Here is a 15,723-nt window from a genome sequence, read left to right on the forward strand (position 1 = left end):
CCTGACAGTTTTAAAAGTTCTGTAAAAGTTTGGTGATAAACTTGTTATTCTTCATCCCAAAGGTGCTTTTTCAAAGGACTTATGTTTTTTTTCCCTGAAGATGTTTCACTTCTCAGCCACGAAACTCTTCAGTTCTGACTTCAAACCCAGTTGCCTTTTGAAAAAGTATCTTTGGGATCATGACTTGGATGATTGAGAATCACCATAGATAATTATTCTTCAAAATATTTGTTTTTAAAATTTCATCCATGAAAAGAATTAATGTAATACAGTTTTTGTGGCCCAACTATACATTTACTAGTAAGAATTAGCAAACTGGACTTGTAAGCTCTTTGGTTCCATTGTCTAGGAGTTAAATCAGAAACGTATCTTACTAAGGTAGCAATTTACTTTATGATAAAACAGGAAAAATGAAAGCTAATTTAACTATTATTCAATTTTGCAAAGCTAGTAAATTGAAGAATAACCAGGAGGAACTAAATTTCATCCTTTAAATTAAATCCATACTGGCATACCTCATATCTCCAAACTTCTTGCTGATAACTGTTCCAACGTTGCTGATAGCTGCTGTGGCCTTTTGCCCTGCTTGAGTCAAAGTTTCTTGAGTCTTCTTATACCTAGCATAGCATTAATAACAATACTAATTAAGAACTAGATTCATTTTTATGCCCTTACGATATCAGGATATAAAAATAAACAAGAATAGCCATTTCAGTCACAGCTCACTAACCACAGAGTTAATTGAACAGATTCATATTAAAAGGAATTCTGCTTTTCCTCTTAAAACAGCCAACAGAATACATGTCACAATCCTCTTAAATTTGCACGTAACTGATTTATAGGATATGCTTTTAACCTGCTGTGTTTCCATTTTTCAATGCAGCTGCAAATCTGTTTTAAAATCTAGAAACCAACAAGTCAGTTTTAGTCAATTGTATCTGCTGAGTATGCTCATTCATATCTTATAATTTATCTTTACCTTTTACCTTTCTACCTACACTGGAGATATATATTCATACTCAAACACTATTTCTATTATTCTTTCTTTTACTCTGACCCTCTGTAAAAATACTGAGCAAGAAGATGGCATCAATCTATTTACATTTATATATAGTTGGTTTACCAAACATAATAAAACCCAGTTCACTAATTATAATTCAATTCAATATATTTCTTTTTTTCTATTAAATCTTAAAATGAAAACAATTGTGACCTAGAGAAATGGAGAAATGAAAGAATAAAGTGAAATAAAAAAGCACATCATTAAGAGAAACAGGATATAATATCAACAAACAATAATAATACAAAGAATCCGCTAAAGTGTCATGTTTGTACTACCTTTATTCCCTGTGATTATGGAGTGCCCATTGATCATGATTATGTCAATGAGCATCCCAAAATATCTGTCAATGACTCAAACATTTAGAAAACTGAAAAACTTTTGGATCAGAATCTCCAGAAATAAATGTTGAAAATTAGACAGCTGTGTTTCCTTCTAACCAATTTTGATCAATCCACTCCCAATTTTAAGGGATAACTCCAACATCCCTTTTGTAAATCCAGTATAGGATAGTATTCCACCTCACTCTTCTGATTATTATGTGTTTAACTTTTTGTAATGCTTAAGTCATCATCCAATTTAATTTGTAAAACATTATTTCCATCTCTTTCTGATAGGCTGTAATTTTTAAATGCACATTCTGTCAACTTCAATTTTAAGCAACAGGCTTGTTCCTCTTCCATAACACCTTCTGATTCTGATATAAAGTTGAATAATTTAAAAACTTCTTGCACAGATATATCAAACACTTCTTTTAACATCTGGTGCCCTCTTGTGTCCAACCTTTCAAATTGTCTTATTAGTCTCAGCATGTATGCAGAAAAATTCTCCCATGAGGAAGGATCCTTTCAATTAATTTCAAAGTCTTAAGTCCAACTGAGCCTTAATCAACTTAAAAGTTTCTAGGCAACAATGAAGTAATCACCAGAATCATATCTTTTGAAAGTGGATGATTAGATTAAATAGGAAACTACGCACGTAATAGATTTAAATCTTACCATTTGTACTGCAGTAAGAGTCTGCAAAATATTAACATTTGCCATGAACAGGTAAGATAGTAATTTGAAAAGAGAAGTTTCCAGGTGCATGTATTTCATTATGAATATTGGGTAACTGATTAAAGTTTGAAACAATTTAGAGGCAGAAAGAAATGCTTTACCTGCTCCCAGAATCTAGAAACTTCAATAGGTTATTATAATTAATAAAAACTAATTGAAAAAAACAAACCAAAGTCTGGTGTATCATTTGGGTGCCTGTCATGCATTACGAAAGTGTGTGTGGAACTAGCTTCTTTGCAGAGAGATAATGCAAAAACTGAAAAGTGATGCAAGCAATATCTCATGGGTTTTTTAAAAAATTTTTTCCTATCCATTAAATTGCTGGTGCTGTCATTAAAATATATACCTCCTTGGACTCAGATAGGCCCATCTATCTACAATGCATTCTTGGAAAGTCAAATGGAGTTAGTTTGTCCAAAGAATATCCAATTATTCATTCTAAAGTGCCCAAGTATATTTCCTTCAATTAATGTAACAAAAAGGGAGGTTTCCCTATACCTCAATGCAACCTTGCAACATAGGAGGCTCGGTCTTTTCTATACCTGACAAATTAGTTTTAATAGATTTTCGCTGAGAGGTGATAGCTAAAACAACAACCCCATCTCCCCCAAAAGAGGCAAAGCATCCCACATAAGCCAGGCATTCCACAATTATTTTTAAGAGCATAAATTGGCAGACTTGATAGTTCTTTTGTGTTGAACTTCAGAAGGGTCCCTTGAGGAAGACCAAGCCAACGAAACAGCGTTCCAAGTAGAGTCATAATAAGAGTGGTAGATGAACACCAAGTTGTGGAAATCAAATTGGTTCTACCCCAAGTTCTGGATTGCCTATGCAAGTGATAATGAGTTAATACCCAGAGGAAAGAAGAGACTGAATTTGCACTCACGCACTGGTAGTTTGCACGTCATGCCAACTTTTGCTGAAGTTCTGCTTCAGCTCATTCATCAGATTGATGCCCAGCTTTTGCTTTATTTCCACAAGGTGCTTCTCTTTGGCTGCTAAAACTTGGCGTAAAGTTGCAATTTCATCCTCTAGCTGTGTATAAGGAATAAAGCAAAGGAAAAGCTTGGATCATCACTCCTCGTTGTTCATGCCCATTAATTTTAAGTGGCACACTTTCCTCAAGTACAATAATGCCAGATAACTGAATTCCTACCAAATATATATTGCTTTTATATTCATTTAAAGAATGCCAAAAGTAATGAATATGACTATTCATGCAGAAATGATGGGGGTCAAATGGCTTATAATAATTTTAAAAAATAGGTATCACAATATGGCGAATCTCGGCAATGGTTATGTAAGGCTGGACTTTAGGGGTGCAAAGGTAGGGACACACAGTCCTGGAATTCCTAAAGTATCAAGGAAAAAAAAGGCTGATCATTGATGATTTATAAGATTTTTATGCCACCAATTTCTTTATGGTTTATGGGGAATTACAGCAATTATACAACCATGATAAAAACAGGAGAAAACAATAAACCATCCATAGTAAAATATTTAAACATTTGCAATAAATCATTTAGACTGATATTTATAGCAACCGTACAATATCTTATCAGCCTATCACTCTGAATTAGTGATAACCCTAGTATAACAATCTTATGATAGTTACAGAATATTCCATAATTTAAACAAAATAACGCAAAATGGCATTCAGTTCTCAAAGCCCAACCGTCACTGCTTTCCAGGCGATTGGAAAAATGGAGGGTAATTTAAGCTCCAAATGGATGTGGTTTCTAGTGTCAGTGCTAGAACAGAAATGTGTAATGTCCTGGCTAGCCCCAACTCCCATATCATGAAAACCTAGGATTACCAGAGTATCTCCCAAGAGGTTTGCACTGGACAGGGTGATTCTACTTGGAGAAGTGGTTCTGAAAATACCTTGTTGCCAAGCAATATTGATCTTTATAGGTCAGTAACTTGAACTGCACTATGCTCCTTGGTGATAGTAATTAGGTCACCATAATTTTTAGCTTCCAGATTATCTTCAAAGGCATCTCCATGTACATCACACTGCTGTAATTTAGACATATGATGATGAGGATTACAATTACTGCCTGAAGATGGGTAAAGATCCCCCTGTACATGGCCCGCTCAGGAGGATTGGTAACTTCAGAAAGACCCCCCAAGGGAGTAATGCTTGAGTTAAGACTTGACTGGAGCTGGCTGAGAACCTTGAACAACGAAGTAATAACTTTGGGTTAAAACTTTAATCTGCTATACTCCTGCCAGGAACTGGGATAAGACTTCCATGGCATCTCTTATTCATTCTGGCATAGCAGGAGTGAGTTATACCAAAGCTGGGGATCATCAGCATACAAATGATACCAAACTCCAAACTAACCAATGATGTCTCCCAGTGGGTTAATATAGATATTACATCCTTTGAATCCTGAAAGAGGAGAACTGAACCCTAAAGTATCCCAGAGTTGAGTGACTGCTGACCTACCTTTTTCTCTCTGAAAACCACTGACTAAAACTGCCCATGAAGGAAGAAGTACAAGCACTATAAAACCCTAAATGTATGACAGGCAATCATGGGTGCATTCCAGCAACAATCATAGTCAATCATGGGTGCATTCCAGCAACAACAAAAAACCTACTGCCAAGGTTATTTTCATATCTCCAAAAAGGGTCTTGTTTTTTTTTATAGAGTTGTCTAATTAGATTAAATGAAAAAAAATAAAGAGTCTGTCTTCCCAATACCTGGCCAGTTATGGCAAGTACAGCATATTTATCAGAGTACCAAAAAAGGAAAGAGAGAGGTGGAGTTGGTAGGAAGAAAGCAAAATGGTTCTAGAACAAGGGCAGTGTGGATGATAAGAATTCCAGAAGGTTATGTTGTGTAGTTTTCCCTGAAATCTGATAAAAGCCATGGGTATGCTTGAAAACATGGCGTTTTTCTGTGTCCCATAGATGCAAACTAAATTATAAGCAAAATAAATATAATTATTGTATGTACTCCTCCTCCTGTGCTATGACAACTCCAAATAAAATATCACTTTATGAGCCATGAAGTTCATAATTTTTTTAAAAAAATACTCCAAGACCCTGGGCCAGAGCATAGAAATAAAAACACCCCAAAACCCAATTAATCTTATATAATATCACAAAGCAAGATACACTGCCATTGTAGATCGTTACATTTACATGGAAATATAAAGTGCAATGCAAAATTTGAAATATCCTGCACTACATAGCTGTTCTAGCATTCCAGAATCAAATGGCTCCATGAGCTCAATAAACCATTTTCAAGTTCTAAATTTTCCTGGAATGGGTGAAATGGCATTGCATCTCTTCTAGTAAGGTTGAAACAAGCTGTTTCAAATCTAAAACTTTCCCATTCAAAACATTTGAGTACTTCTAGTATTATGATATCAGAATCTTATAGGGATTGAGCATATCTTCCTATGATACTTGACTTATCTATGCAAACATAGATAAAAGACAAAAGTGGATGGAACAGTTAAAAACCAGTTGGCAAATAAACATAAAGCAGCCTGTTTGCCTGCTTATTATCCATAACAGCATCCTGTAAAAATCCTGAAATGAGCAAAGATTCTGTAAATATCCAGAAATCATGCACTAGTGAACTATGGATTGTTATACACAGGGATCTGTATATACACGTCTCTTAAACAATGGTTGGGAAATTTAGATAAGACAGTCTATAAACAATTTAAAAATGCATTATAAGTCAGCATGGTTAGAAGGAGGAGGTCTTAAAAAAGATCTAAGCTGAGAAATAATGGGGTGCAAAATTTAGGCTTTTAATAAAATTAGCTGGTATAGATTGGAATTCTGCTTCATCTTCAGAGGTCTCCAAACTTGGCAACTTTAAAATTTGTGGACTTCAACACCCATAATTCTTCAGCCAGCTATGCTAGCTGGAGAATTCTGGGAGTTGAAGTCCATAAGTTTTAAAGTTGCCAATTTTGGGGACCCCTGATCTAGATATACCAGATCTGACCTGCAAAAATTTGGGTGAGCACTAACAATACCTTCAGAGTGCAATCTGCTGATCATTTAATTTCTGTAACCTGATCTGGTAGCCCCAACTTCATGTGTTATATTTATAATGTGGTAGAGTTGGTGAGGAGAAAGAGGAGCACATATGAGTATAATATTTACAGTGTTTAGTACTTTGGGAGAATGTAGTCAGGTTTAATAAACATCTTTAACTACTGACTGTTGCAAAGTTACGGAGAATCATAGCTTCCAATGGAAGGGTAACAACTAATCTAAACAAGCAAAAATTCATTCACTCTTCAGAAAATTGGTAAACTTGGAGAAGTTTCAAGCATTTCTGAAAGCAAATCTCCAGGGCACTTCTTTGAAACAATGAAACACTATGGCATCTGAATGTTATGAATGTTCTAAGATCAGAATTGACCTAGATTCTATAATCACAAAGACTACAAAACAATTTCCACCGTGACATGTGCTTTAAGGATAAACTTAACCTCACTTCACGTCAGTGAGAAGGAAACACTTATACAACTAAACATAAAATTCTTTGTACTTGGTTTTGACTCAATTTTATAAATAATAAACAGATACAAATAAATAACCAAGTGACCAGAAATGGATAATCCTGGTTCCTCAAACTAATGGGTGTGACATGGCCCCACCAAAAGATATGCTGAATCTGACCAACTGAACTTTCAAGTGGCCAACTGAAGAACAATAGCTCTCGTTTCCCAATTCTGACAGACAATCTAGAACGGGTCGGCAACCTTAAACACTCAAAAAGCCACAAAGGTCCTAACCGGAAGCCCCCGTTCAATTCTGGAGCCGACTGGAAGTCTAGTTCCCCCACCATAGTGTCTACTCTTAGCACAGCGTCCGTTTTCCTCTGCTGACCGGAAGTCCGGTTTCCCCACCACAGTCTCCTCCTAGCATAACATCCTTTTTCCTTTTAGCGATTGGCAGCAGGGAGCCTCAGCAGAGGGATGAAAGAGCCGCATGCGGCTCCAGAGCCACAGATTGCTGACCCCTGATCTAGGTGAACAATATCATGGTTAATAGTGTCCAAGAGGATTGGGATAACCACATCCCTCTATCTCAGTTGCACCAAAATTTATCAACAAGAGCAACAACTGCAATTTTGATCCCATATCCAGACTTGAATCTAAATCCCAATGATCCAGATAATCTGCTTTAACCAGGATTACTTTTAATTATAATCCAATAGTTTCACACAACTAAGTGACCAAAAATAATAGAAAGTGAAAAAATTGTAAAAGTAATGAATTCTTTAAAAAAAATCATTTTATTTAAAATGATGTATAAAGGTCAAATAAAATCACCTTGATTACTTCAACTTTTAATTCTTCTCGCTCTTCTTCAGAAATCACATTGGTCAAGTCAACATCAGTGACGGTGTCTTCATCTGTCTCAGGGAATGTTTGTTTTTCTAATAGACCTTTGTAAATAATTCAGAAAAGAGTGAAAATATAAGGGCTCCTTCAAAGCAAGCTTGATTCCTGAGTCTTCCTGGACAAGTGAGAGTGGAGACACACAAATATAACACCAATAACAGATAGTCCTCAACTTACAGCCACAACTGAGCCCAAAATTTCTGCTGCTAAGAGAGACATTTGTTAAGTGAGTTTTGCCCCATTTTATTACCTTTCTTGCCATAGTTGTTAAGTGAATCACTGCAGTTGTTAAGTTAATAACATGGTTATTAAGTAAATCTGGCTTCCCCATTGACTTTGCTAGTCACAAGGTCACAAAACATGATCACATCAGTGGTGGTGTTCTACCGATTCGGCCCAGTTCTGGTGTACTGGTAGCACCGAAGATCAGCTGACAGAGAACTGGTTCACTCCGAGCCTGTCTGACACTCTGCAGTTGGGCCCACCTGTCCGCTCCTGCTCCTAGGTCTTTTTTAACCTCTCAGCTGTTTGGCATGGCAGAGTGGATTGCTGTGCTAAACAGCTGAGAGGCTCAGTAGCTTAGTTTTTACTGTTTTAATGTGTATGCAAAGTGTGTGTTTGGCACACACATGCGCAAAGTGCATGCATGTGCAATCCCACCCCTGCTGCCACACCCACCGCCACACCCACAGAACTGGTGGTGGAAACTTTTTAATCCCACCACTGGATCACATGGGGAAAAATAATGGACATAAGTGTGAAAAAGGTCATAAGTCACTTTTCCCAGCACTGTTATAACTTTGAATAGTCACTAAATGAGCTGATGTCAGTCAAGGACTAGCTGTAAGGAATTATCATTAGTGTATAAATCTTGAAAGTATAAATAGGCATACAAGTCCAGCTTTCTGGAAATAAATTTATAACATGAATAGAAGCAATTTAAGTAATTTACAGTGTAGAGTGTGCTCCTTGTGTTAATAGAGAACATGAACAATTATATATACATTAGGCTGTCCAAGACTATCTAGTAAATATTCTCAAGCTCAGATAAGACTTATCCTTAGGATTCATATCCAGTTTTCCATGTAGACTGTCAACTCGTTTGATCTTATGACTTACTTTACTCAGATGATGAACTGGACATCTCTATTATAAAGAATATTTTATAATAGATGGCTTGAATATAGTTTTAAAAATAGAACCAAAGGTTCTTAAGACATGGTGAAAATGTATGAAGCTTAAAGATTGTAGACATGCTGTAATATATTGGATCCAAATTTTCTGAAGAGAACAGTACATGTTGACCAACTAACATATGTTCAATTCTTTGCTGCCAGGTCTAAAATTCATTTTTCTACATCACATACACAACCTTCCCTCATAGTCATTATTTTGTACAGCTCATTAATGTAGATCTTATGATGATTTAAATGGCACAAAATATATTCAAAAGAAATGACAAAGAAATGGAAGGAAACAGAGCATCTGTGTAATTTCCAAAGAGCTATTCAGTTCAGGTATGTTACAAAATGCCTTCACATTTCTTTGTATATTCTGATTGAAATGTCAACCTTAAGGAAAATTAAAGCCAATTACATCATTTCCTGTCTTTATATGCAATAACATCATACAAAGTTACTGTACTTCTTGTTCTGTGCCTTAAATTAATATAGATCTTGTAAAGCAAACTGCTACTACATGGTTGTTTAATATTAAAAGTGATGTAGCAACATTATGCTTCTGAAAATACTTTTTCTGCACCACACCACTTTATTTCAATGATAAACCAGACACTGAGAACAGTAAGAAGACCAATTCTCTGTAACTGATCAAACAGACTAATATTAACTGTATAAAAGAAACGGAATCAGGTCTTAAGAACAATTAAAAAGTTCAGAAAAGATAACACAATTCATTCTCAGAACATAGATTTTGGAGGTGAGATGAGTCAGTATTATGATACACCAGCTCTTCTAAGGATAGAAACAAACTGTCTTCATGGTGCTATACCTTCATCTCTTTGCTGCCATCTACCAGTCACTCAGTTTTTTGTAATAGCTTTGTAGTTTATGGCAGTGATCCCCAACCTTTTTACGCCGCCGCCCGGTATCCCCAACCTTTTTTATGGCGCGGCCCGGTACCGACATCAGCTGGGCGCCGCCATCTTGTTTGATGAAAAAGTGCTTCTGGTGAGCTCACCGGAAGCACTTTTTCATCAAAACAAGATGGCGGCGCCCAGCAAGCCAGCGCCCGGTAGAACTTGTTCCACGGACCGGTGCCGGTCCACGGACCGGTGGTTGGGGACCCCTGGTTTATGGCAAAGAAGTGAGTGCTGTCTTCTTGGGTCAGGAATAGCTAAATATGAACAAACTAATGCAGGAAGAATATTTCTATGACAAAGATCAGAATGATAAAATGAAGATAAAGGAATGTTTTTTCCCTAACAATGAATAATTGTAAAAGCTGTTTATTAAGAAAGAGCAGGAACCCAGATGCCTTCAATTATGCATTAATAGTTACTAAAAGAACCCATCAATCAGTTCTGGATTAAATAAAGACTGACTGATCCCTTGAAGTGATGAGTAGCATGCAGAAACTAATTTTGGGGCATGTAATGCAAATGTATGATGAAGTAGAAAAAGCAAGTATGATTTGCAAGTAGAAGAAAGGAAAGACAACAAGTATGGGTGGGATCAAGAGATCAGTGTTAACCCCTTAAAATATATACAGGTTTTCAGATCAGTTTGAGATGGTGGACATTGATTCTTACAATTGCCAATGGCTGAACCCAACTTGATGGCATCCAAATAATTAAATCAAGTAACAATACAAAAAGGAGTTTGAGACTTGTTACTAAATTTACTGGTTGCTCTTAGTGGAAGCCACATAGTAATGTAGCTGATTAGGACTGTAGCTCTAATTAAACAAAGCTTGCTGTACCAGTGAAGTAAACATTATACAGCAATATGAGGTAGGTTAACAGAAATGATATAAATATAATCAGTTCACATTTTTCCATGAAATACGAGAATCCAAAATTTAATTAGGCATTTTTTTGTGTGTGTTTTTTTTACTGCTAACTGCCTTGAGTATTATTCATTGGTAGAATGAAGACATACATCAAATAAATAAGAAATAAACATAGTCATTTATTATATTTCACTCGGCACTAATAGCTTTTAGATGCACAATAATTTCCTCTACAAGTATAAACTATATTGGATCAGGCCATGGGCATTTTAATCTAGCATTTTGTTTCTCATATTAGCCAATAGGTTCCTTCTTGGTTGTTTGCAAGCAGGAAATGGGAGACTTCTGCCATTTACCAGGACATACATTATTGCAAAAGCAACAAAAGAAAACGTGAGTTACAAGGGCTGCATTTCTTGGTGAATGGGATTCTACTGAACAGAACCTCCCTTCTAATACAGCAGAAGGTAAAGCACTGACATGAGACAAAGTAAACACTTCGCAGTATGCTGGACAAATAAGGATAAATAAGCTGTTGGAAATATAAAGTAGTTTTGGACTGAAGCCTGCTACTGGGTGATTGGCTAAAGTGCCCAAATCCTTCTGCCACGTGATATTGAAAACTTTCCAAGAGTTTTTTCATGGCAGTTTTCTTTAAATCCAGGGGAAGTAGAAAAAAAGACAGGCTGTAACCACACAGGTCAGCTAAGAGTTTTCATTTTCCACTTTGATGAAAATTCATCAAGGAGAATTAGCAGGGTCAGTGAGCCATTAGAGAACAAAAAACTAGTAAAAGAGCAGGCAAATGTGGCCTCTCGCCTCCAAAGGGTTTCCATGCAGATTAAGGCATTTGAGACACAGTATGGGACCTTGAACAGTGCTCATAAAAACTTAGACTCAACAATGTCTTGGGGCTTGTAGTTCACTGTAAATGCACACAGAAGCACCATAGGACATCTGGGATATAATTTTAGCTTTTAAAAACTCAGCGGTGGCAAGCATGCATCTACCCACTTTAGAAAGGAAAAGGCCTAGAATTGCCTTAACACTGCTGTTAGCTTTGGAAAAGATGGATCTGATTTGTTCCCCCTAGTTTCTGCAGCTTGGGAAATTATGCCAAGGTATTTAAAAACTGGAACTTGTTCAGATTTATTATTTCTAATTTGCCACTGAGGTTAATGCAACTAAGCCTCCCAAGAAGAGCGTAGTGTTGGTTTTGGAGTCACTGGTTATAATGAAGCACAATATTCCATTAGAACTCTCCCACTAATTTAGCGTGGGAGAAGGGGTATCCACAGGGATGGTGTTTAAAAACTCAAGATGGCCATCACACCCATGCATCCAAAGCCCTGTTCCCTTTTCTACTTGCATTCTACATTTATAATTTATGTACATTTACATTTCACATCGTGATGTATGTAAAAACGGTGGATCTCTCTGATTGTGTAGTTGAGGCTGCCATCTTGATTTTTGTCTATGGAGATTCTCAGTGATCCAGGTCATGGTTGTCCAAAGGTGCTTTTTCAAGAGGCAATTTGACTTTGCTTTGTTTTTCTTCAAAAACATTTTGCTTTTCATCCATTAGGAATTCTGAACATTCAACTGCTAGAAAAGCAGATATATCCATTAAATGTTGGAACCCATTTCTAATGATCTTTTGTGAGGAAGTTACCTTTTTATTCTGGAAGAACCCTCCAATATTAGATGTATATCATATATCAAGTGGGCAGAAAGTGAAAATGATAAACAAACACCATTATGGTAAAGTCTGAATAAGAATTGTTCAAGAAACTGAGAACCCACAGTTCAAAATCTTTTCATCACTATTCAAAATCCTTCATAAAACTCTACAAAAGATTTCAGAAGAATGCCTGGTACTTCAAAATGCTTATTCCCTCAGGAGGTACTGAACTATACCATGTTTTATTTTCCTTGCAACCTTTTCATAACTCAGAACAATAAACATTAAAGAATCTTTTATAGGCTTTACATTAACACCTCATAATGTGTGGGAAGCATATTAGCAGGCAGCAGAAGCATTACATGAATTCTGGGTAATCCTTCTCAACAAGGTTTAACTATTGAAATAATTTTGGCAACTTTCTATTCAAAAAAGTGAACTGAAGGTGTCCTAATGGTCAATTATTTAGCTTAATAAATAGTAATTAAATACCACATAGAGCAGAACTCCAAAATAAAATTGTTATCACTCATAAATCTCTCTCATACCTGTGAATATGTTGAGAGGAAAAGCTTTATGAACCTGTCAGAGAAGGCATTCATTAAAAAATCTGCCCCATCCAGAAATCAGCAATTGATTTTTCTGGATGATCACTAGCATGTCAGTTTACACATCATAGTCTGTTAATAATGCGAGAAGTTGGCATCTAAACCATGCTCTTCCCACTCAAATCTATGAGTTTTAACACAAAGCTGAGTTTTAACTCACAATGACTCTGAAGTGGAATCAACACAGCGAAACAAGTTTCTTTCAATTATTTCAGAATAATTGCATGCATTATCAAAACATTCATGTTTAAACTGCATCTATTGTACACTTTTTCAGTCTGATGCAATGCACGTTTTACTTGGAAAGAAATCTCACTCAGCACAATGAGTTCTTGGTAGAAATATAATTATTCAACCATGATATTGTGCAAAATTACATTCAATCCCTTTATTAAAAACTAAACAATAATGAGCGAATATATTCCCTTAAAACAACTTCTCTTATTTTGCAAACTTGTTTCCAATGTTCATTTTTTTACTCACAAGATGGCAGTGTGGAATTATCCCTATAATAAATTCATTGGCAGAATATTATACAATTAGTTTCTTTCAGAAATATTCAGGCATGTATGCAAAATGGCAAATGGCACTGGCTAAAATTTATTGGATTTTCTCTAAGGACATGATACTCTTTAAAAAAAGAGTAATATAAAAAGGCATCCTCGATTATTTCTTAGGTTTAGAAAATGATATTGATGTAACTAATGGAGTCTCTGTAGAAGAAGAGAAGAAGAGGGTCTCTGTAATAAGACAGAGGTCATTACTTAGCAAATTCTCCATGGAAGAGTTCTTAATTTAACTAGATCTCTCTCCACTAATAAGAGGCATTTATTAACAAAATGCAGGCATAAAATAAGGGCTGTAAACAGAAACAGCAAACATAAGCTCTGGTCCATAAAGTTCACAGACCAAAAAGAAGCAAGTGGTACAAGGAACCAAGATTTTAAGAGAGATTCTGACATTTACTTTTTATTGCCAAACCTGTTACACAGCAATCGCAAAACTCCTTAAGAGACAGTGCTGTAATTAGCTCTTATGGAAACAATTGTGTTTAATACACCAAAATTGTATTCCATTGCGGGAAGAGGGGGGCGCGAAACTTAGAAGGTAATTTGAAAGTAAGGGCCTTTCCGACGCTCATAGAAAACGCTCGTCGATTTCTATTCACCAAATCGACAAAGGAGTTTTGCTTTGCAACTGGCAAAAACGCTAATAATGCAAAATGATAAAGAAGAAAATTAGAGGTTTTTTTTTTTTTTTTTAAACTTTTACTGTATTTGAATGCACGTTTTAAGGATACACCTGAGCCTTTTCAGGGGAAAACTGTCATGGGAGAGAATCTATATTTACCAGGCTGCGCCTCTTGACGGGAGAGTAAAAGTAACGGAGAACGCCACCTCAGGGCTTTTTGCTACACGGCGCCAAACGAGAGCATGGTCTTGTTGCCGAAAAAACCGGCATTACGTTGGACTTAAAGAGACCCAGAAGAACAACATCTTAGTAGTTTTTCTCATCAGGAGACCGCTTAGGGTTCAAGCTAAGTAGTTCTTTGGCAAAAGCTAACCGACCGAGCCATGCGGGATTCTCAACTTTCTTTAAAAAAAAATCCCCAGCTTTAAGCTATTCAAGGGACCTCACTCCAAAAAAATAAATAAAATAAATAAAATAAAGTATCTTAAAATAAAACTTCGAAGGTTCTACTTCCGAACCTTCGAAGCTCCGCAGAAAAGAAACACTGGTTTATTCTAGAACGCCGTGCCTTTCTCTCTCATCTATTACGACGAGGATTATTCTGCAAGAGGAACGAACCTTTTTCAGAACTTTCTCTGCTTGTTGCAACCAGAGTAAGAGGTCTAAGCTTTGGGTGACCAGCCTGAGGATTGCCACCCACTCCTCCTTCCTAAAAAAAAACAAAAAAAAAAAAACAATACCGAGCCGGAAGCGAATTGGGGAGTGGGGGAGAGAAAGAAGAGACTGGAAATCTCTGACAAGAATGGAAACAAACGCACGCGGCTTCCCCAGAAGGTCCAGCTAAGCCACGCACCTTGCGCCTGTGTTTCCATTGTCCCGCCAGCGCGTCTCACCGCGGAGAAGACCAGCGGAAGGATGCGTCTAAAAACGCGCCCGCTTCGACGCCGCGATTGCTGCTTTCTGGTGATCCTCGGCAGCTCCGGCTTCGATGCTCTTTGCCCGTGCTCTTCTGAGACAGCGCCACCTGTCGTCTTTTGGTCCGCTCTGCTACATCACCTCTGCTTTCTCCCCCTCCCTCCCCCAAAGGCGGACGCTTTTGAGGGGAAGGTACCGTCACACGTTTCGCGAAAGGAAATATCTGTTTCTTCCTTTGATGCCGGATTTAGGCATGAAGCTACAATTTAGAGGTTTACAATCTGAAGGGGCTCACAACATTTCAGGGTTGAGTGGGTGCTTTTCTCTCTCTCTATTTTTTTGGCTTGTACAATTTAGTGTGGCTTTTTATATGTGTATTGTAAGAAACCCGAAGCCCACATTTTCTCTTGTTTTCGAGATTACAATGAACAGAACTTTTGAGAGCAGATCCCAGGGGGAAAAATGTATTTTTCCGTTTTCCCCTTGTATTAGGTACATGTTTTCTAACTTCTGAGATAACATATGTAACACTTCTTCTGTCTAGTCAGATGCTATTAAAGCTAAGACCAAGAAGGTTAAGAAACCTTTCAAGTTACAAAATTTATATAGTGTCATAATTTTTCTTTTCATAGCTTTCTTTCTTTCTTTCTAAGCTACCCAACGTATTTTCACTTTAGGATCTGAAATTACTTAAATTTGCTCACAAATCAGCTTTAAATCTGAATTTACCCATGAATTATGAATGGCTTTCTTGGATGAATTGACCCTTTTTTATAGTTTGTAGTTTTCTCTGTGCCAGAAGTTGTTTTAGAAAGAAAGATTGGGGATGAGTTTCCCATACTTAGAAATAAGATGC

The 15,723-nt window shown here is 36.7% G+C and overlaps 1 protein-coding gene across 4 annotated transcripts in view; it reads right to left on the bottom strand.

Moving 5' to 3' along the window:
- Positions 1-14,930, bottom strand: part of TPD52L1 (TPD52 like 1) — a 23,661-nt gene extending 8,731 nt beyond the window's left edge. For 3 of the 4 annotated variants that reach the window (XM_087972433.1, XM_087972422.1, XM_026666065.2), the window contains exons 1-4: positions 14,806-14,930; positions 7,431-7,546; positions 3,005-3,153; positions 516-617 (exon numbers count right to left, since the gene is read on the bottom strand). In XM_087972433.1, the coding sequence (XP_087828559.1) occupies positions 516-617; positions 3,005-3,153; positions 7,431-7,546; positions 14,806-14,824 (386 nt within the window). In that variant the 5' untranslated portion in view covers positions 14,825-14,930. The remainder of the gene's footprint in view (positions 1-515; positions 618-3,004; positions 3,154-7,430; positions 7,547-14,805) is intronic. The other variant, XM_087972455.1, reaches the window with a different exon arrangement.
- Positions 14,931-15,723: the final 793 nt, after the last annotated feature.

Source organism: Notechis scutatus, chromosome 1, assembly GCF_049901735.1.
Source record: "Notechis scutatus isolate UNSWTSFEM ecotype Mainland chromosome 1, rNotScu1.2, whole genome shotgun sequence".
NCBI classification, from domain to species: domain Eukaryota; kingdom Metazoa; phylum Chordata; class Lepidosauria; order Squamata; family Elapidae; genus Notechis; species Notechis scutatus.